Source organism: Symphalangus syndactylus, chromosome 16 (genome assembly GCF_028878055.3).
Source record: "Symphalangus syndactylus isolate Jambi chromosome 16, NHGRI_mSymSyn1-v2.1_pri, whole genome shotgun sequence".
Lineage (NCBI taxonomy): Eukaryota > Metazoa > Chordata > Mammalia > Primates > Hylobatidae > Symphalangus > Symphalangus syndactylus.
In genome coordinates, this window is record NC_072438.2 from 68,724,399 (window position 1) to 68,745,123 (window position 20,725).

Below are 20,725 nucleotides of genomic sequence, written 5' to 3' on the forward strand. Positions count from 1 at the left end.
AACGAGCTAAAGGTTCATGAATTCCTTCCTCAAGACGCAGTTACCTTCCAAGCTAAGGACCAAGCTTGAAACAAGCATATACCTGCGCAAGGGAGGTTTAATTTCACTGTAGAGCGAATCATTTCTCAAGGAAACCAGGGGGTGTGTCATACAGCATCACTGAATATTCTAATATGCGATGAAGCTGTTATGCTTCCTTATGAACTTTATAAATCTTCATTTTCATGAGGCTTAGAATTCATCCCCCTTCCCTCTTCCACTGTTTTCCCGGGGTCACAGTTGTAGTATAGTTTGCCCAATGGATTTCGCATGGTCATTGTACCTGGAATATGTCACGCTCCCTACTCTAACTGCCCCCAAACTCTTCTCAGCAGAGATAGGCTGAAAGCAGCTCGCTTTTAGGCGGCGACGCAAACACACGTAGCCAGTTGAGCGACAGCAAGCAACCAAATGGCTTTGCTGGAGGCCCCCTGCGTTGCACGGGTAAAGCCCGTTGCAAAATACAGTCCTTTCATTTATTCCCATGCTACTATTTATGAGACCAGTCAAGGCCGCAAGAGCATGCGCAGCCTTCCCACCACACAGGACCCGCTGGGGTCTCCGGCTCCCGTAAAATTAAACCACTGTCTCTCGTTCCAACTGTGTGTTTAGCTGTTGTGCGTATTTTACAGATAAAGGAAGGATCCTGTCCACAGACCCAATTCTAAGGGCCGCCTTCTCGCCGACGGAGGAAGAAGCTTCCTGGCAAAAGGACGAACAGGTGCGACGCCCGCAGTTCGCAGCCTCTCACCTGGCCGGCGGGCTGGGCTACTGTCACCACTCAGCAGCCAAGGACTTGGGCCCCGCGGCGGCGGCCACTCGGGGTCTGCCGGGTCCCCTCTCTTTCCGCCTGCGCTCGGCCCCGGACCCCAGACTCAAAAGCGCCTCACGCGTTCCGCCTTAGGCTCACCGTCCGATCTCTCCAGACAGCGTCTGGATGGGACCGGGAAACGGCGACCGCCACAGCTGTCCAGGTTCTGGGATCCACGCTCAGAGACGACAGCGCTGGCGATCACCAGAAGGCCTGCGGGCTCCCGGGAAAGGAAAATCCGTCTACAGTCCAGCGGCTGACATTTCCCAGTCAGCCGTAGCGCCGCCCGCTTCCGCCTCCCCGCCTACCCGGTGGGCCGACCAGACCCGCTCCCGCGGGGGTTTGTGGGTATCTCGAAAGCGGGTAAAGCTGCAAGGGAAGGAAGTGAGGGCCAGCCCGTCGGACTACGATGCCGGACGGAAACTACAATTCCCAGCAGGCCTTGGGGCCTCAGTGCGGCCGCGAAGCAGAGCTGGCTGCAGAGCCTTGCGCGCGCGGTGGGGATGGAACGTTGCTAGACTTAGCGGGTCTAGCTGCTGGGGGCCCGAGCAGCACGCTCGGAGCCGCCGCGCGCCAAAGCGGGAATCCGGGAGGCGAGCAGCTCTGCAATTAATGCAAGTATTTTAAACTCCCGAGCCTGCGGACGCTATGCACAGGTAAACGGATTGCAAAAAGGGGAAGAGCATGAAATGGACCCTCTTAATAATTCTTTTAGGCCGCGAATATCGCTACTGGCTGATATTGTTAGTAATGCTGTTAAGTGAATGGTTGCTTAGCCCTTTCTTGGGGCAAGTGTGAATGGATGGATGCCTTAGTGCGGGGATCATCGTGCGGTTTTATTTGGCTTCCCTAATTGGGCTTTTCTGCCACCGTTTTCAATCAGTGTATGATTGCCCTCCCTCTCTCCTTGTCGGTTCCCTCCACTGGGAGAAATTCTTGAGGCCTTCTGCAGGATCGTAAGTCAAAAAGCCTTCTCGATTTGTTCTTTTCATTTCTTCATTTTCTTGGTAACTCGCCGCGGGCACGTAAAAAATGCGATTCTGTTAGCTGCTGTGAAGGTTTTCTACAATGCATAAACTGCAGCTTCTTGAATTACCTTGAAATTATTTATGGGTGTGTTTTCGAAAGGAACCGGGGGTATTGTGCACTTCTGCAGGAAGCACCTCCAGGAGATTCCAGACCTGAGTAGCAACGTTGCCACCAGCTTCACGTGGGGATGGGATTCCAGCAAGACTTCTGAACTGCTGTCAGGCATGGGGGTCTCCGCCCTGGAGAAAGAGGAGCCCGACAGTGAGAACATCCCCCAGGAACTGCTCTCAAACCTGGGCCACCCGGAGAGCCCCCCACGGAAACGGCTGAAGAGCAAAGGGAGTGACAAAGACTTTGTGATTGTCCGCAGGCCTAAGCTAAATCGAGAGAACTTTCCAGGTGAGGATATGAGGGTAAAAATGTCAGTTATGCAGAGGGTGGATTTAGCTATGTTGTTGGGAAACCTTTGTTCAGGGATCTTTAGCATGGGTTCCTTTTAAGATTGCCTAATTCTGAAGCTATTTTTTCAACAAAATAAGGCAAGTCGTCAAGTATGCAGGAATCTTGGTAGATATATATATATATATGTGTATGTATGTTCTGGTGCATAATCACCTTGAAAATTTTAACCCATGAGAAGACATTCCTGCCTTTTTCCTTAGAAGAGAATCTGCCTGCCTCAAGGCCAGCTCAGTTTCACCGATTAACAGAAACATAAACAGTGGTCTTCTTGTAGGATTCCTTTTGCTTTGTACCCGAGTGAGCTTTTTGCCTTAATCACTTTAGTTATTTATCAGTGCACTACGGAAGTGAACGTTCACCTAAGTGGGGGAGACATCTCCCCAGGCCCGCTCCCACCCCCATATTGGCTTCTCCTGGTATGTTCTGTCTCCATTACTGATGACACTATCTGTTTCATCACACAACCCGAAAACCTGAGAGTCAGTCAGATTCCCACCGCCCCCCAACATCCAGTCATTCATCGCATCTTTCCCTCTTCTCTGGTAACTATTTCTCAAGTTCTCGTCGTCTCTTGCCTGAACTATTGGAGTGGATTCATAATTCCAAGCTTCTTCTCTCCAGATCTATTCCCCGAACTAGAATGGATTGACTGAAATGTAGAACTTAATATATCTTCCCTCCTTAATAGCTCCCCATCCCCTAGTTTCTGAAGCAGATGAACGAGTGCCTCCCAGAGTGAACCAGAACCCTGGAGTATGCAAAAGCCATAGGGTAAATAGGGCATTGACCTAGGGTTATCAGTTTTTCTTACTAGTAAGCTGTTTAAAACAGTAATACAGCAAATATTTGCTGAGCACATACCATGTGCTAGGCCGTGTTCCAGGTGCTGGAGATAGAGGAGTGGGCACAACATAAACATTTCTGCTCTCAGGGAGCAACCATTCTAGTGAGAGAATACAATAAACACAATAACTATTTTTATATCGTATGTTAGAAGGTGATAAGTGCTATGGCTAAAAACAAAAATAGAACAAGCCAAGAGGGAATGCAGGTCCTGGGGTGGGAAGATAGAGTGCACTTTTAAACCAGGTATTGAGGGAAAGCCTCAATTGGACAGTGACCTCTAAGCAAAGACATAAAGGAGGCAAGGAGTGTGCCATGCAAATATCTTGGAGAAAAGAGCTCCAAGCAGAAGGAACAGCCACTGCAAAGACCCTGGTGCATAAATGTGACGTATTTGTTCCAGGAACAGGGAAGCCATATTCTAAGAGTGGAATGAGTGAAAGGGAGAGTCGGGGGAGATCAGGCTGGAGGTAATGTTGAGCAGAGTTGTGATGGGACCTGATTTAACCTTCTAAAAAGAACACACTGATGTGTTGAGACTCAACTTCAGGGGCGTCAAGGGTAGAAACTTAGGGTCTTTTTTAAATATTATATTTTTAAGACGGAGTCTTGCTCTGTCGCCCAGGCTGGAGTGCAGTGACGTGCTCTTGGCTCACTGTCTTCATCTGGATTTGAACGATTCACCTGCCTCAGCCTCCTAAGTAACTGAGACTACAGGCATGCACCACCATGCCCAGCAATTTTCTTATTTTTTTGTAGAGATGGAGGTGGGGGTGGGTCTCACCATGTTGCCCAGGCTGGTGTCAAACTCCTGGACTCAGGCAATCCTCCAGCCTTGGCCTCCCAAAGTGCTGGGATTACAGGCATGAGCCACCACACCTGGCCAAAGCTTGAAGTCTTGTTGGGGGTGCGGGTGGTCAGATTCCAGATATATTCCGCCATTAAAGTCAACAGAATTTAGGAGGCTGTTGAAATCATCTGTGGAAGAGGTGATCAGAGTCTAAATTGAAATCAGGTGGGGGATGATGGTGAAGAAGAAACAGATTAAACATTTAAAGATGAAGTCTTGCAGACCCAAGGTAATTTAAGTATATTCATAAATTCTCCCATCTGGTTTCCTTTGCAGAAGGGTTGATAGATTGGTTGTTCAGTTGCTTGGCTGGTTGCTTGCTTTGGCAGCACATATACTGAAACTGGAGATACAGAGAAGATTAGCATGGCCCCTGCGCAGGATGACATGCAGATTCGTGATGCACTCCACTTTTTTAATGAAGAAAATAAATACGTTTGTTTTCAGCCTTTTCTTTAGGAAAGAGAACTTTGCCCAATTTATGGTCTGGGAATATACATCAGGAGTTAGATTAATTAGAGAAGCAGTAGAGGGTCACAGTGAAGTCAGATCTGGGTTTGAATCCTCACTCTTGCCTTGGAAAGTTATTCGAGCTTTCTGTGCCTTAGTTCCTTTATCTGTGAAATGGAGTGCTGTAATAATACCCACTTCACAGGTCGCCGTGAAGATTAAATGAGAGTGACATAAAACCCTTAGCATGCCACTGACACATAACAATAAATAAGCCAACAAAATTCCTGACACCAGTTTTGGAGGCTAGTGGACTTTTATCTTTTGTTTTTAATATTGTTACTCTGACCCTGGTCGTGTAAAATTATTTTTTCTTCAAAATTTAATGTTCACCACTCTTTTTTGTGTCTGGAATGTAGCCCTAACAATTTGGTGCTTGACCAACCAAATGTGGTGAAAGATACTTCCTGCTAAGATGAACAGATTTTTATTAATTTGTCCAGTGCCAATAGCTTTTGACATAGAGTGTGATTGCTATATGCCCTTCCACAAGTGAAAAAGATTTTTTTTTAAGCAAGGCACTGTGGGAACAAGACAGAAGTTTCCGGAGTCTTTGCTATCTCCCAGGAATTTGCAAGTCAAGTTGAGGAGAAAATGCAATAAAAAATAAGAGCTGTGATTCCCATTCAGGTGGATGTGGAAGATCTTCCTCCTTCCACTCAGCAAAAAAGGAGATTCTGAGGAAAGAGAGGGATCTGAAAATGGTGTAATCAGTGTCTTGATTGTTAAAGCTGACTTCAAAAGTATATATCTGAAGTGAGAGAGAAAGAATGGTGACTTATGTTTATTACCTACGGAGAGGCACAGAGGGAAACCAATGTACGTGGACTTGCACCCAACAGAGGTTGCTTAATTGGTATGGAGTGGGGAAGGGTGAACTCAGTGATACAGGATGAGGGACAGCTGGTATAGAGGATTCCCAATGGGCCTTTGGAAGCCTGGGCCTCCAGGGGAGCCGGATTGTCATTCCAAGGAGTTTTGTCTGCAGTTGTCAGGACAGGTGGCTACTAGCTTTGCCAGGATTAGGGTAGAGCAGGCCACACCTGCTGTACATAGATATCTGATGACTGGTTCTGGGCTGTGAGTTTTTGTCGGTTCCTTGCTAAGCAGTTTCTCCCTGCAGGCCCCAGTCCAGCCTTACATCTGGCAACTAAATCTTCTTCATCTGTTTATCTTGGAAGATGAAAGCTCTGTGCCCAACCGGTACTAGAAGAGGTCTGATTGGCCCTTGGAGTGAGTGTATGGAAAGAGTTGGGGAGGAAATGGCCCAGCAATGAGGTCAGTAACAGGCAGAAAGGGGACAATTGCATTTTATTTATGGTCATGAAATGCTTGTCCCCCACCCCACCCTTTAAACAGGTGATAGCCATGAAAATGAAGTTGAACTAATTTGTTGATCAGCTCTTCCATGACTCTTAAATACTTGACATTCCAGACCTTAAAGTGGTTGTCATACTGGAGATACTAAAACTTACTGTATATCAGAATCCCCACGGGAACTTGTTCAAAGTGTAAAATTCCTGAGATTCTGATCCAGGGAGTCCTGGCCTGAGTGAGCCTGGGAATCTGTGTCTTAATACCCTTAGACAAGCATTTTCTCCAACCTTTTTTTTTAACCAGTAAGAAACATATTTTACATTGCAATCCTGGGTATGTATCTGAAACAGCAGTTTTACAAAACTGTATTTCCCCTTGCTAAGATATTTTCTATTCTGTTCTAGTTCATTCTTTACATGTACACATATGCTAGTCAAACTCACTAAATTGATTTCATGACCTATGTGAGTCTCAGTCTACAGTTACTAAACTCAGCACTGGAAGAGCCTTTATGGGATCTTCACCAGTCATCTTTCTTTGTTCCGTAGCTTCCTTTCATTCATCCATTAAGCAAATATTTCTCAAGCACCATTCTAGATATTGGGACTACAACACTGAACATAACAGGCAAGAGACCTTGCCCTCCTAGTGCTTATACACTGTTCCATATTTTTTCCAAATCCCAGCTTCTGTTGTTTCTTCATTACACCCCCTACACCTCAGGGTTGAGCAGGTCTTTCATAGAAATAAAGGGTTGTGGGACTGAAGGGGTACATGGGGGAATCCTTGTTAAGTCTGACTGTGTTTTGTTTTTTCAGTTTTGCCCACCTTAGCCAAAAAAACAAAAACACCCAAAGCTAGCATGGCCTCAAATGTATTATTTATGGTTTGTGGGAAGAGGAAGGAGAACTCCTCTGGGTTGGCACAATCTGTAGTTCTCCAGAAAGCAAGCATGGGGTATTGCTACTTAAAACAAGCCAGCAAAAGCAATCATGAGGTGAGCACCCCCAACCCCCTGAAAGAAATGCACTCACACAAACACAAGTATGAGTACCAGGTCCTCAGTACACATTTCTGCAAGTATAATTTGATTATACTTAAAGAGCAACAATTTTTTAAGTCAAAAGTTTGATTGTGATTAGCATTACTTTGGATTTTCAGCTTGAATCTGAGTGGAGTGGAGTGATGTTCTGAGAAATAAGTACGTCAAGTAAGATGAGTTACCTACACCGCAAAGATGGAATGCATAGAAAACTCTCCAACAAGGCCCTCTTCCCAGAGAATTTCAGGAAGCGTGAGAGGTGATAAGGTTACAGAAGTGGGAAACTGGGTTTGTACCCGAGAAATAATTGTAAACAGTGGTAGGTGAGGGTGATTGTAGCAGGTTTGCTGGTTTGGCCCTGTTTTTGCCCTTTCCTGGCCCTGAAGTATATTTAACTTCCGTCCATGTCATTGAAGACTGGAGACCTTGGGCTCAGTAATTATATCTTTTAATGTGGGGCTGGTATGCAGCTGCAGCCTTGCTGGATTTAGCAGAGACAAGTGGAGAAAAGACCTGGATTTTTCCTTCCGCTCTCTGCAAACAGACCAGGCAGCAGTGTCGTCGTGAATTCAGGAAACAGATGGCTAATGTTTTGAGAATTAAATATGGCAAGGAAAATTAAATTAAGCATATCACAGCCTGGATGCCTGTTGCTAGAGCAGCTATTAAAGACAAACTTCTGCCCCATCTGCTGGGACAGCAGCCCATATCAGGCTGTGGCACCCCCACCCGGGGCCCCTAGGAGTAGCGTCATTCTGTGGTCAGCTGTGTAAGAGCACTGGGTACTTGGCTGCTAGCTGAGTGTGTGCGTTTTCTACGCCCTTGCTCCTTCCATTTGGTGGTGAACCCATTGATAGCATCTTTGTTTTATTTTCTCCCTCCTCTTCCACTCACTCCCTAGCCCTGATTGATTTCTGTTTCCATAGCAAGTCGGGTTTAATTCCCACCTTTTCAAAATTTGTGCTTACAACAGAGGAGAGCATAGAATATTAGAACCCACTAGGATGGAAAGGGCATGATTGGAAGTCAGACCTGAGTTTGAATTCCCCCTCTGCCACTTACTGATTGTGTGACCTTGTCTCTTTTATCATAGTTGCATGTTCTCTGGAAGCCCCAGCCCCCATCTCCCAGAGACTACAGCGATACTGATAGAGGACATTCCCTTCTGCTCTGGGTTTTTGTCTTCAGCCTCATCCCCTCCATATGCCAACAGTGCTGTGCACATAGTTGTTAATTTGTTAATAAGGGTTAACCAATCACACTAATAGAGAATTAGCACATTCACCATTTGCATGAAGAGGGCTAATAAATACATTTGGCAAATATTTATAGAGTCCTGTTATGTGGCAGGCATTGTTAGGTAATGGATGTGCAAATCTGGGCATAGGGCCTGTGGTGGTATCCTGGGTGGGAATGCTTCTTTGAGCAGGTGCCATTTAAGCTGAAATCTGGAGGAGTTGGGAAGGCAAAGATGGAAGCTGCAACACAAAGTGCTCCAAACTTTGGAGTCTCACATGCAGTTCTTCATTGGTTAGGTCTACTGACCTCTGCATTCATCACTATGCCAGGTTTTCCTCTAGCACCTTAATTACCTGGCTGCTATTGCTCTTTTAATTGGTCCTGATTTCTTATGTCTTCCTAATAGAAAGCACCAAGTTTGTTAATTTATTTCTCCTGCCCTGTACTTCATAGCAAGCTTTTCTAATTTCCTTTCCCCAGCTCTAATTTCTGTTGGTGCCCTATCTATAGCCCCTTGAAGCCCACCATTCCCTTCCATGCCAAAGCTCTTGCCTACGTGTAGATGAGATTCCATGCCTGAGGGCTTTCTCTGGGCAGGAATACTGGGGAGACCCCAAATAGTGACCAACAGCAATTGATGGATTAATACCCCAGCACTCGTGCCCTTGGATGAGACAGCTCTGGGGTAGTTTCTAGATGGTTTACTGGAGTCCCCAGAAGATTTGAACCTCAATTGCCCATAGGGCTAACCTGCTCATTAGCCTACTCCAGGTTGGCTTTCTTCCCTTCCACCTCTGTCTTCTCCACTCTTTGTAGTGCTTCCTGGCATCACTTCTCAAATAAACTACTTGAAGTCAGAGCTTCAGAATCTGCTTCTGGGGGACCCAAACTTAAATAGAGGGCAGATATGGGGTTTTGGTAAGTCATACCATGCAGACCTTGTCCAATGTCTGCCCATGGGTGAAAATTCAGAGCAGCACTGAAAAGGTCATTGCATGAAGAAAATACGCAGACTTAATTGGGAAAGGAGAGGAATATAGAAAGTTTTACTCCCTGCTTATTTAATCTTTTCTTGTACCTCATTTACCCTTCACTGAACAACTTTGCAAGATAAATCTGTCAATTTCCTTTCCTGCAGGTAAAGAAACTGAGGCCAGAAAGATTAAGTAACTTGCTCAAGTTCACAGACTTGAGGCAACACAGCCAGGCTTCCGATCGAAACTGTGCTGCTTCCTCAGTCCAGTAGTCCTCAAATGTGTTGAGGAGGCCAAGTGCATGGTCTCAGTATGATTTTTACAGATTATAGTAAAATCTCAACATATTAGATTCAAAACAGCTAAGTATGTTATTGAAGTATAGTTAAGCTCACTCTTCCATAGAGGCCACTTCCTCCAGGAAGGCTTCCCTAACCTCTGCACCATCCCCATGTGCTGCCCAGCACCCTGAATCCTGCTGTAGTCCATCAGGATAGTTTATTGAAGTTTCCTGTTTAATTGTTTGTATCTCTCAAACTCAGAGTAGAATAAGGGTCAAGATTGTACCTTACTTATCGTTGTGTCCCAAAACCTAGAACAGACCTCAGTGTATATAGTACATAGTTAATAAATATGTGAGTGGATGACTATACTTATAGCTAAATATAGTTAGGCCCAATCAATTACTAGATTCTGATCTGGATATGTAAGAGGCAGCAGAGGTCTGAGAGAGTTGGATTAATGGCAGAAAAACTTGAGAAAAGCCTGTCATTCAACTTTGTTTTCAATTTGGGGAGCAGGGCAAGAGCCTGGTTTGAGAAACTTTGTCCCCTGCCCATGTTGACTTTGGAGGAACTTTGTGGCAGTGACGGAACAGCTGCCACGTGGAGGAGCCTCCTCACAACCTCCAGCTGCCTCCCCAGATCAGCAGGGGTGATCTGCCTTCAGCTTTCTACCCCTAGCTTTCAGGGCCTCAGTCAATCCTTTAATTTTGTCCCCTGAAGGGCGTGGTGTGAGGGGAACAGGCATTCATTGAACAATTGTGTATCTCCTACTCATTCTTCAAGAGAGGCCACTTCCTCCAGAAAGGCTTCCCTAACCCCTGTGCCACTCCCGTAAGCTGCACAGCACCCTGAATCCTGCTGTAGCCCATCAGGATAGTTTATTGAAGTTTCCTGTTTGTCTGTATCTCTCAAACTCTGAGCAGAATAAGGGTCAGGATTGTGCCTTATTTATCATTGTATCCTTAAAACCTAGAATAGACCTCAGTGTATAGTACATATTTTATAAATATGGGAGTGGATGAATATATCAACTTTATGCTAGTTCCTGAAAATACAAAAGTTTGAAAAAAAAAGCGTTTTTTTGTTCTCAAGAGCTTCTGGGGGTCTAGAGAGATGAGTAAGTAAATAATGAAATTATGGTACATAAGTGGCCTGTCCTTGTTGATGTCATGGGAGGCCTTCTGTAGGAACTGGGGCTTCCATTTGATTTTAAATGAATAGTAGTTTGAGGCGAGCACAGGATGTGCAAAGGCATTGAGATACGACACAGAATGACTCATTCTAAGAATTACAGGTAGCTCCAAATGGCTGGAACACAGTTCTAGATAACGAACCTAGAAAAACTGGTTGGGACCTGGCTGAAAGCCTTTAGCTTTGTACTAAGCATTGTGGACTTTAGCCTAAATACCTGGGGTGTACCACTGAAGGATTCTAACTGGGGGAAAGACATGCTGGTTTAGAAAGACAGCCCAGGGCAGCAGGTGTTTGTCACACTCCTCGGTGTTTTTCTCCCTTGTGTCCTCAAACCCACTTATACAGGGCCTGGTACAAAGGACATGCTCAGTAAAGACTGGCACCTTTAAATGGGAGTGGGAGGAGAGAATATCACCAGAATTGGTGTAGAAGATCCATCAGAGGTGGAAAGCCTAGGAAGGCAGTCATTGAACTCATCTGACCGTTTTTTAGGATTCCTTCATTGTACATTTATTTCCTTCTTGGCAATTGTTATATTATCCTGACCTTGTGGGATTATTCTATATATTCATGTGTAAGAGTTTCATACTTGTTGAATAGTTATTTAGAGATTGCTTCTATGAAAGAAAACTGTTCTTCCTGCGTCTACCTTTCTGTTCTAAACACAGCAGCCAGAATGATCCTTTTTGAACTTATGTGAGAGCCTGTCATTCCTGTGCTCAGAATCTAGTGGCGCCTCATAGAATTCAGCGTCAAAGCCAAAGGCTTTATCATGACCTAGGAAGCCTGCATGACCTGGCTGCTCTCTGATTTCTTTTCTACCCACCCACCTTGCTCACTCTGCTGCTCTACACTGGCCTCCTTGCTATGCCTCAAACACACATGCTGTTCCTTGCATCTAGAACACACCCCAGATACTCACAGGGCTCACTCCCTCACTTTGTTCAAGCCTTTGCTTAGTGATCGTCATCTCAGTATGGCCTTCCCTGACCACCGTGTTCAAACTTAATAACATCTGCCCTGAACTCTGTGTTCTCTCCCTTGCCCTGTTTAATTGTTCTGCACAGCACAGATCAATTTTACGACATCATATAATGTACTTATTTTTTGATGTGTGATTATCTGTTCCCCATTACTGGAACGAAGTCCCACGAAGGTAGTGTTTTGGGTCTGATTTACTACTCCTTCCCAACACCTAAAATGATACCTGGCACCATAGTAGGAGCTCAGTAAATATTTGTTGAATTAAGAAATGACAACACCCTTTTGTATTGCTCTTTTAGGTAAACTGTGCCTTTTGTAAACCTGAAAGAAAACGTATTAGTCTGTTCTCATGCTGCTAATAAAGACAGACCCAAGACTGGGTAATTCATAAAGGAAAGAGGTTTAATTGATTCACAGGTCAGCCTGGTTGGGGAGGCCTCAGGCAACTTACAAGCATGGTGGAAGGGGAAGCAAACGTCCTTCTCCACATGGCAGCATCAAGTGCGGAGCGAAGAGGTCAGGGAAGCCCCTTATAAAACCATAAGATCTTGTGGGAACTCACTTATCACCAGAACAGCATCAAATTACAGGGGCGGTTATCACCAGGTAACCATCCCCATGATTTGATTACCTCCCACTGGGTCCCTTCCGCAACACATGGGGATTATTGGAACTACAATTCAAGATGAGATTTGGGTGGGGACACAGCCAACCATATCAGAAAGGGAAGAAGATTTATTTGCCTTTTAAATAAGGTCACCACCGAGTCCACATCAGAGAGAAACAAGGCCTTCCTTTGCACCCAGAAGCACCACAATATCTTATTGATGTCAATGAATTGACAATGTCATTGAATGACATTTGAGAGGGTGGGACTTGCTCTGTACCACTGTTCATGCCACAGCCTCCAATTGGCTGGCTCTCTGCACCACTGTTCATGCCCCAGCCTCCTATTGGCTGGCTAGAGCTGAAGGGAAGAATAGGAAAAGTGTTCTTGGTTTTCTCTTTTTCATTTGCTGAGAGAGTGTGGTGGTCACTTCAGGGTACATAGACGATGGAATGGGGAATTTAGCACGAATTAAATTACTCATCACCGCAATTATTTTTCTGTTCAACAGAAATGATTTTTCAAACAAAAATAATTGTGAGGATGAGTAATTTAATTTGTGCTAAATTCCCCATTTAAGCTAAATGTTGTATATTCTTTATGTGTTTGAAAAGACTCAGTAGACTTGATAGGGTGAAAGAATGGTGATGGCAAACACTTGTTTTCCCTCCAAAGGTGTTTCATGGGACTCCCTTCCGGATGAGCTGCTCTTGGGAATCTTTTCCTGTCTGTGCCTCCCTGAGCTGCTAAAGGTCTCTGGTGTTTGTAAGAGGTGGTATCGCCTAGCGTAAGTATTTTTCACCCCTTTGGCAAACGTAGGGGAGGAAGAGGAGAGGAAGGTTATTTATTCGTTTTGGTCTGATGAAACTAAAAACCAAGAAAAATAGAGCAGCACAAAGCAAACTAGGTATCTTCATATTTTTATTAATAAGTGTCCTCATTTCACAGTGGAAGAGGAATTTCCTGGGAGGGGTAAGCTTACCAATGTCTGGAAACCTCCTTGCCCTATATTCAGTGCAGCATGTGTTTATGGGATGCTGACTGTAGGCCAGGTGGTGTGCTTTACGTGCGGAGAGAGTTACAGAGGTGCATGCAGACAGCGGTTCCTCACACCGTTGGGCTGAGCAGTGAGCACAATGGGGAGAGGGAACACAGGCTTGGTGTTAGACCCGAGTGCACACCCAGCCTCTGCTGCTTACGCTCTGCATGACCTGAGCGAGTTAGTTGACACTGCTGAGCCTCAGTCTCCCCATATGTAAATGAGGATAATGGTTACGAGGAGGAAACCACTGGTTATGAGGATGAAATGTGAAGATGCCGGTGTAATGCCTGACTCACAGACCTGGTCCGCACAGAGTAGCCATTGGTGGGCTTGTGCTCTTTTTTTGGCAACACTTTTCAAGTGTGGAAGGTGAGTTGCATGTGGAAAGACTTGGTGAGCTGGAAGGGCAATAACAGGCCTGGAGTAAGAAAAAGGCTATGTTTTTCAACTGGAACTTTTTACTATCTTCATGCCTTCTCATCCCTATCCTACCTCCTGGTCATTCTTTGCTTTGTGTTTAAAGGCCATCCATCTGGCTTCTCCCTCCACATACTTAGAACTCCCTGTGTGAGATAGCAGGAGCCTCTTGCCTTCAAGGGTGTGCTGCTATTTACAGGTGTGGGTTGTTTGCTTAGAAGAGCCACAGAGAGGTTTGCACACCTGGAATGCTGGTGCAAGTGGCAGGCAAGTTTCACTTACCTTCACCGCACTCATGCCCACTTTGGTTTTCTTTTTCTGCCAGCTATGCATTTGTCCTCTTCTTGGAGAGTCTATTAATCCCATTTTAAAATTTTATTGTATATATTTAAGGTATACAGCATGCTATTTTGTTATATGTATGTGAAATGGCTACTATCATTAACATATCATTAACATCAAAATATTAACATTTTGCAATACTAAGGTTACTGCTATCACATATTTGAGTAGAATAACTAGGTATTGAACAGAAAAACAAGCTGAAGACAGTTATCTCACGTAGTTACCCATTTTTTGTGGCAAAAGCACCTAAAATTTACTCTTTTAGCAAACATTCTGACTACAATACAGTATTATCGACTCTAGTTCTCCTGTTGTATACTATATCTTGGGATGTGTTCATCCTGCATATCTGTGGCTTTGTATTCTTGGACCTACATCTCCCCTAGAGTCTGTTAAACTTCATCTCAGTTGTCATAAAAGTAATAACTGACATTTATTAAGCACTTGCCATGTGACAGGTGCAGTGTTTGCAGTTTAATCCTCCATATGATTTTAAGTGATGGTGTTTGTGTCATCTCAGCTTCAGAGATGAGGAAACTGCAGGGTCAGGAATAGTAGGTTGAGAGATAAGTGGAAAGGCAGGAATCTAAAGTCTGGCTAACTCCACAGTCTTAACCATCATACCATACCTTGTTATGCTTGGCTTAGGGTTCAGGTAGCTCCCGAATTCATTTTTCTGTGAGGTGTTCATCTTCCTAAAAAATGTATATTATTTGGAAAGAAAATGAATTGTTCCAAAACTTTTCCCAGGTTGTTGTTATTGAATGCTGGTTAAGCTATAGTTTGCCTTCTTGCAAGAGGAAACATGAAGCATGAGATTCAAGACAAACCAGAGCAGTGCTGATCTGGTGTCAATACCTTGGAGGCCAAAATGGATTTCTGTCTGGGCAAGAAAGATACAAAAGTGTGCCACTCTCTTAAGGATATCTTATCTACAGTCCGCCTTTTTAATGATAGATTTGTCACACAAATCACACACTGACAATTTTTTTATGATTAAATTATTTCATAACTCTGGCCAGTGGTCCACTTATTTCAAGCACTATTAAAAAAGAAAATTCTAGTACACCTAAGCATTTAAAATGTTCCTTCATGTGCTTGTATTTCACATTTTCTTTTTTTAAATTGAGTTCAACCGTGGATATTAAAACCCTCTTATTGTGCTATTCAGTACGTTTTTAGAACGTCCCTTTTGTTTTAGAAACACCATCTATAATCTGTTGTATTTTTCCCTTCTCTTATTTCACGTTAGTTCATATACACACATATGTACACATACATATACACATGTGTATGTTTTAAGCTTCAAATGTATTATGAGGCACAGCTGAACTATGGCTGTTCCTATTGAATATCTATGACAGCCTTATTTCATAGTAAAATAATGCTAACTTTCGTTCCTTTAGTAATATTTCCGTGTTGCTACAGTAATCATGATAATTGCTTAACAAAAGTGGCAAATAGATTCAAAACTTCTTAGAGGATCCTGTTTGCCTAGTAATATAATAATTAATTAATTTGAGCAATCTTTTTTAAATTTGTCAACTTGAATCCTGGAATATGATTCTCTGGTTCTAGATCACGGCAGTGCTAATGTTCACATTGAACCATCTAAATTGGAAGTGTATAGAAAGAGAAAGATGGAAGCTTATCCCTGGTGAGATCAAGAAAAATTCTCCACTGCCTTAAAAATATCATAGCTAATTGTATAGTCAACTTAAAAACAAAAGTTCTTTTAGAATGTGCTTCAAGGGGATTTAGCAGCGGTGTCCTCCTCGTTATTAATGTTGTTGAGGGCTTCTAGCATTTAGTGTGACCGACTGGCCAAATTAAGCATCTCCTCTTTTATAGGTCTGATGAGTCTCTATGGCAGACCTTAGACCTCACAGGTAAAAATCTGCACCCGGATGTGACTGGTCGGTTGCTGTCTCAAGGGGTGATTGCCTTCCGCTGCCCACGATCATTTATGGACCAACCATTGGCTGAACATTTCAGGTAAAGATGAAAAATCCCTGGAAAAGACTATTTCTAAATTTCGAGGTAGAAACAGATCAAAGCTTTTTTTTTTTTCTTTCTTTCTTCAGCCTTAAAGCCTATGGTAGGTTATCTGTGCGGTGTGGGATGTTAATTCCATACTTTGCTATGGGGCCTTTTTGCTGAAACCTAGCATAGATTTCAATGACACTATTCCCATTTCACTCAGGGTTACTGTTAGTCTCTTCCCAGGGCGAAAGAGGCACATGTGTCTTCTCAAGTCCTCAGCTGATGGGGACTGTGAGTCCCACACAGCAGGCACAAGTAAAGCACTCACTGGCAGATGCAAGGGTGCCCAGTTACTTCCCCACTGCCCATTTCTGATAAATAAAAAAAGTGAAGAGTCTTTTCATATTTGTAGCTTGGGGGTTATGATTTTTGTCGTGGAGAAATTTGGAACCTGAAAAAAATGCCCTCTTTTTGTTTCTTTTGTAGAATATTTTGAAAAAGAATTTTCTATTCTGAGAATTTTGCAACACTAAGGTTACTGCTATCACATATTTGAGTAGAGTAACTAGGTACTGAACAGAAAAACAAGCTGAAGACAGCAGAGCTAAAGATAAAACATGTCTCTTGACTCCAGTACTTTTTCCCTTCTTTCTGTAGTCAGAACCGCCTCTCCCACTGCTTTTTATCCTGTTCCTCCTGTGGCTGTTCCTTCTCAGTCTCCTTCACACATGTGATTTCCTTCGTTCACTCCAGGGTTGGTTCCTGGCTGCCACCTTTTTCAAATCCAAATGCTGTCCTTGGACAAGCTGTGTCCTATACACCCACATTTATGCCCAGGACTCTCAGTTCCTCATCTATAGCTTGGCCCTCCTTTTCAAATTCCCAAATTTCTAATTACCTAAAAACTTCTGTACCTGAATTTCTTACCAGGACTTCAATATTAGCATAATTAATATTAAATTTGGCCTCCCTTTTTTTTTTGTTTTTGTTTTTTGAGACGGAGTCTTGCTCTGTCACTCAGGCTGGAGTGCAGTGGCGTGATCTCGGCTCACTGCAACCTCTGCCTGCCAGGTTCAAGCAATTCTCCTGCCTCAGCCTCTTGAGTACCTGAGACTACAGGTATGCGCCACCACGCCCAACTAATTTTTTTGTATTTTTAGTAGAGACTGGGTTTCACCATGCTGGCCAGGCTGGTCTCGAACTCCTGACCTTGTGATCCACCAGACTCAGCCTCTCAAAGTGTTGGGATTACAGGCGTGAGCCACCGCTCCCAGCCTGGTCTCCCTTTAAAACTTGCTCTTCCACTATCTTCCCTGTTCTATTGCTGCTCACCCACTCACCCCTGCCGGAAACCAGGAGCTGTTATAGTCTTAATCTCCTTGTCACCCACATCCAACTCATTGTTGTGATGCCCGCTCGTTATTTTCTAAGTGGGACTGTATTGGCAGCAACATCTGTACTTGGCAAAAATCCTCTTGAATTTTAAAAACGAATGAAGATGGGAATACACTAGTAGCAATATGTTTTGTGACCCTATAGTTAATGCCTGAAGTATGTATTTAGATTCTTGTTTGTGATTGGCTGCTCATTTGGGGAGAAGAGGGGTCTGATTTGAAATTGGATGTACCTGTGAGAGCCACCTATGGAGCCCCTTTTTTCTCTCCGTGTTTAGCCCTTTTCGTGTACAGCACATGGACCTGTCGAACTCGGTTATAGAAGTGTCCACCCTTCACGGCATACTGTCTCAGTGTTCCAAGTTGCAGAATCTAAGCCTGGAAGGCCTGCGGCTTTCGGATCCCATTGTGAAGTGAGTGGCAGGCAGAGTGTCACAAAGGCAATTGTTTTTATGTGTATGAATTTTTTTCCCTGTATATAACCAGGGTACCCTTCTAGCCGTATCGTGGACACAGAAAATATCTAGTGCAGTGCTCTGGCTTCTGCAAAACTTTTCAGGACTCATTGAAGCAACAAAAGCTTGAATGCTAACTATATGCCAGGCCCTGTGCTAGGTTCTAGAGATACAAGAATGAACAGTGCATATGTGTTATTTGGGAAGAAAATGAATGCTCCAAAACTTTCCCCACATTGGTAGTGAATGCTGGTTAAGCTATAGTTTACCTTCTTGCAAGAGGAAACATCGAGCAAGACATGTCTGTTTCCTCTTGCAAGAAGGTAAACTATTTATGAGCAAGACAGATAATTACCATGCAGTGTGTTTATTAAATGTTTCGGTGAATATGTGGCAACACACGAGGAGCCGCCTTCTTAGAGGAGGTGACTCTTGAGTGTTGAAGATATCTAGGTAGGAGATCTCTAGGTAATAAGACAAAGCAACCAGTCTAGGTAGTTACGTAGTTGGAAGTTGCTGGAGCACAGGACTAAGGGAGAAGAGTGACAGGAGATGACGAGAGTCAGGGACTAGATTGTAATGGGCCCCTAAGCCTTGCTGTAAGAAGAATGGACTCTTCCATCAAGAGGGAAGCATGGGCCAGGTGCGGTGGCTCACACCTGTAATCCCAGCACTTTGGGAGGCTGAGGTGGGCAGATCACCTGAGGTCGGGAGTTTGAGACCAGCCTGGCCAACATGGTGAAATCCTGTCTCTACTAAAAATACAAAAATTAGCTGGATGTGGTGGCAGGCACCTGTAATCCCAGCTACTCAGCAGGCTGAGGCAGGAGAATTGCTTGAACCTGGGAGGCGGAGGTTGCCATGAGCTGAGACCACGACACTGCACTCCAGCCTAGGTGACGAGCAAAACTCCATCTGAAAAAAAAAAAAAAAAAGGGAAGGATGGTGGAGAGAGTTGTTCTGAGAATGGAAGGAACACGTTAAGAGTTGAAATTTAGGAAATTAACTTGCCAGGTACCATGGAGGGTCCATGAAGGATAGAAGAAGCTAGAGTAGTTAAGGATACTGTTGTGTTCATTCAAGTGAGAAAAGATGAAGTCTGATATAAAACAGATAGCAGTAATAGCAGCTAATGTTTTGGGGCGTGTGTTATGTGCCAGATAGTGAATTTTGTAAGTGCGTTTTCATTTAATTCTGACAGCAACCCCATGAAGTGTGATCTTGTTTCCTTTTTATAGATGTGGAAACTGAGACACAGGGACACTGAATAAGTCTTTTCCAGGGTCACACTGTTAGTAGGTGGCTGAACCAAGATGTGAACCTAGTGATATAATATTCCAGAATTCTTACTCTTAATCACTAAGTTGTACTAACACAGGGCATTTGGGGATGTATTAGAGAAGATGGCAAATGTGAGAGATGTATAATCAAAAGAACCTGGTGATTTTACAAGTAGAAGTTTGCAAGCTAATTCTAATTATGGGTGAAATGGATATATGTTTATTCCATTGTCTTTTTAGTTCAAAAAGTACATTGATATTCTTGTGTATTTGCTTCGTATTAAGTCTTTTATTACATTATATCATTTAATCTTGTTAATAACCCTACCAAGAAGGTGTGCTAATACCATTTCACAGATGAGTAAACTGAGGCAAATTATCCTGTTTTGATGTCTGAGAGATAGTGATATACATTTTAAACTCACTGACTCAAAGACCTGTGAGCTTAACTACACTTGCCTGCTTTCATCTAAATGTTGTTGATGAAGAGAGTGTCTTATTGGTCTTTTTCTTCTGACGTTTTTCTCTTTTTCCAGTAATCTTGCACAAAACTCAAATTTAGTGCGACTTAACCTTTCTGGGTGTTCTGGATTCTCTGAATTTGCCCTGCAGACTTTGCTAAGCAGCTGTTCCAGGTATGAAAGATGTGAGAGTTGATTATAGACTCTTATGTCAAATGTAAAATTATCCCTTACATCTGTATGAAATTGGATGAACTTTGAGCTTTTTGTAACTTTCCAGGCTCTTGATTTGGTGAATGCAAAATCTTTTGCCCTCCAAACTTTCTGTCCAAACTCAGGAGCCAAGTCAATTGAGTTTGCAAGCGATACTCGTATAGTGATCTCTTTTTTGTTTATTTGGAACTGTTAAAATAAGGGAAGTATAGTAGTGTCTATCAACAGTATGGTTGTAAGAAATCTGCTCACACTTAACTGTACATTCAGGCTTTTTCCCCTATGGTGTCTGTAGACCTAATTTACAATTTTTTATCAAATTTGGTGTTTTATAAAATAAATAAAATATCAAGGAATTAGCCAAATAAGTGAAAGATCTCCACAATGAAAACTATAAAATGCCTGTTTTTGCCTGTTTGCCATTTGTATGTCTTTTTTTTTTTTTTTTTTGAGAAATTCAAATCTTTTGCCCATTTTTAATCGGATTATTACATTTTTTTTTCTCATGGAGTTGTTTGAATTCCTTATATATTCTGGTTATTAACCTCTTGTCAGAAAGATAGTTTACAAATATTTTCTCTTATTTTGTGGGTTATGTCTTCATTTTGTTGATAGTTTCCTTTGCTGTGCAGAAGCTTTTTAACTCGATGTGATCCCATTTGTTCACTTTTGCCTGTGCTTGTAGGTTATTACTCAATAAATCTTTGCCCAGTCCAATATCCTGGAGAGTTTCTCCAATGTTTTCTTGTATTAGTTTCATAGTTTGAGTTCTTAGATTTAAGTCTTTAAATCATTTTGATTTGATTTTTATATATAGGGAGATACCTGATCTAGTTTCATTCTTCTGCATGTATCCAGTTTTCCAGTTTTCCTGGCACCATTTATTGAAGAGACTATCCTTTCCTCATTGTATGTTCTAGGAACCCTTGTCAAAAATGAGTTCACTGTAG

General features: G+C 43.2%; 2 protein-coding genes and 1 pseudogene across 5 annotated transcripts in view; 2 read left to right on the forward strand and 1 right to left on the reverse strand.

Moving 5' to 3' along the window:
- Positions 1–1,174, reverse strand: part of LMBRD2 (LMBR1 domain containing 2) — a 61,915-nt gene extending 60,741 nt beyond the window's left edge. Inside the window, exon 1 of one of the 3 annotated variants that reach the window (XM_055245605.2) lies at positions 791–1,174. The gene's annotated coding sequence lies outside the window, so the exon portion shown is untranslated. The remainder of the gene's footprint in view (positions 1–790) is intronic. The other 2 variants (XM_055245606.2, XM_063619567.1) reach the window with 2 other exon arrangements.
- Positions 1,175–1,307: 133 nt separating this feature from the next.
- Positions 1,308–20,725, forward strand: part of LOC129464667 (S-phase kinase-associated protein 2-like) — a 29,383-nt gene continuing 9,965 nt past the window's right edge. Inside the window, exons 1-6 of one of the 2 annotated variants that reach the window (XM_055246024.2) lie at positions 1,308–1,506; positions 2,007–2,278; positions 12,861–12,972; positions 15,841–15,984; positions 17,645–17,779; positions 19,638–19,736. In XM_055246024.2, the coding sequence (XP_055101999.1) occupies positions 1,499–1,506; positions 2,007–2,278; positions 12,861–12,972; positions 15,841–15,984; positions 17,645–17,779; positions 19,638–19,736 (770 nt within the window). In that variant the 5' untranslated portion in view covers positions 1,308–1,498. The remainder of the gene's footprint in view (positions 1,507–2,006; positions 2,279–12,860; positions 12,973–15,840; positions 15,985–17,644; positions 17,780–19,637; positions 19,737–20,725) is intronic. The other variant, XM_055246025.2, reaches the window with a different exon arrangement.
- LOC129465123 (uncharacterized) lies at positions 4,352–4,451 on the forward strand (annotated as a pseudogene).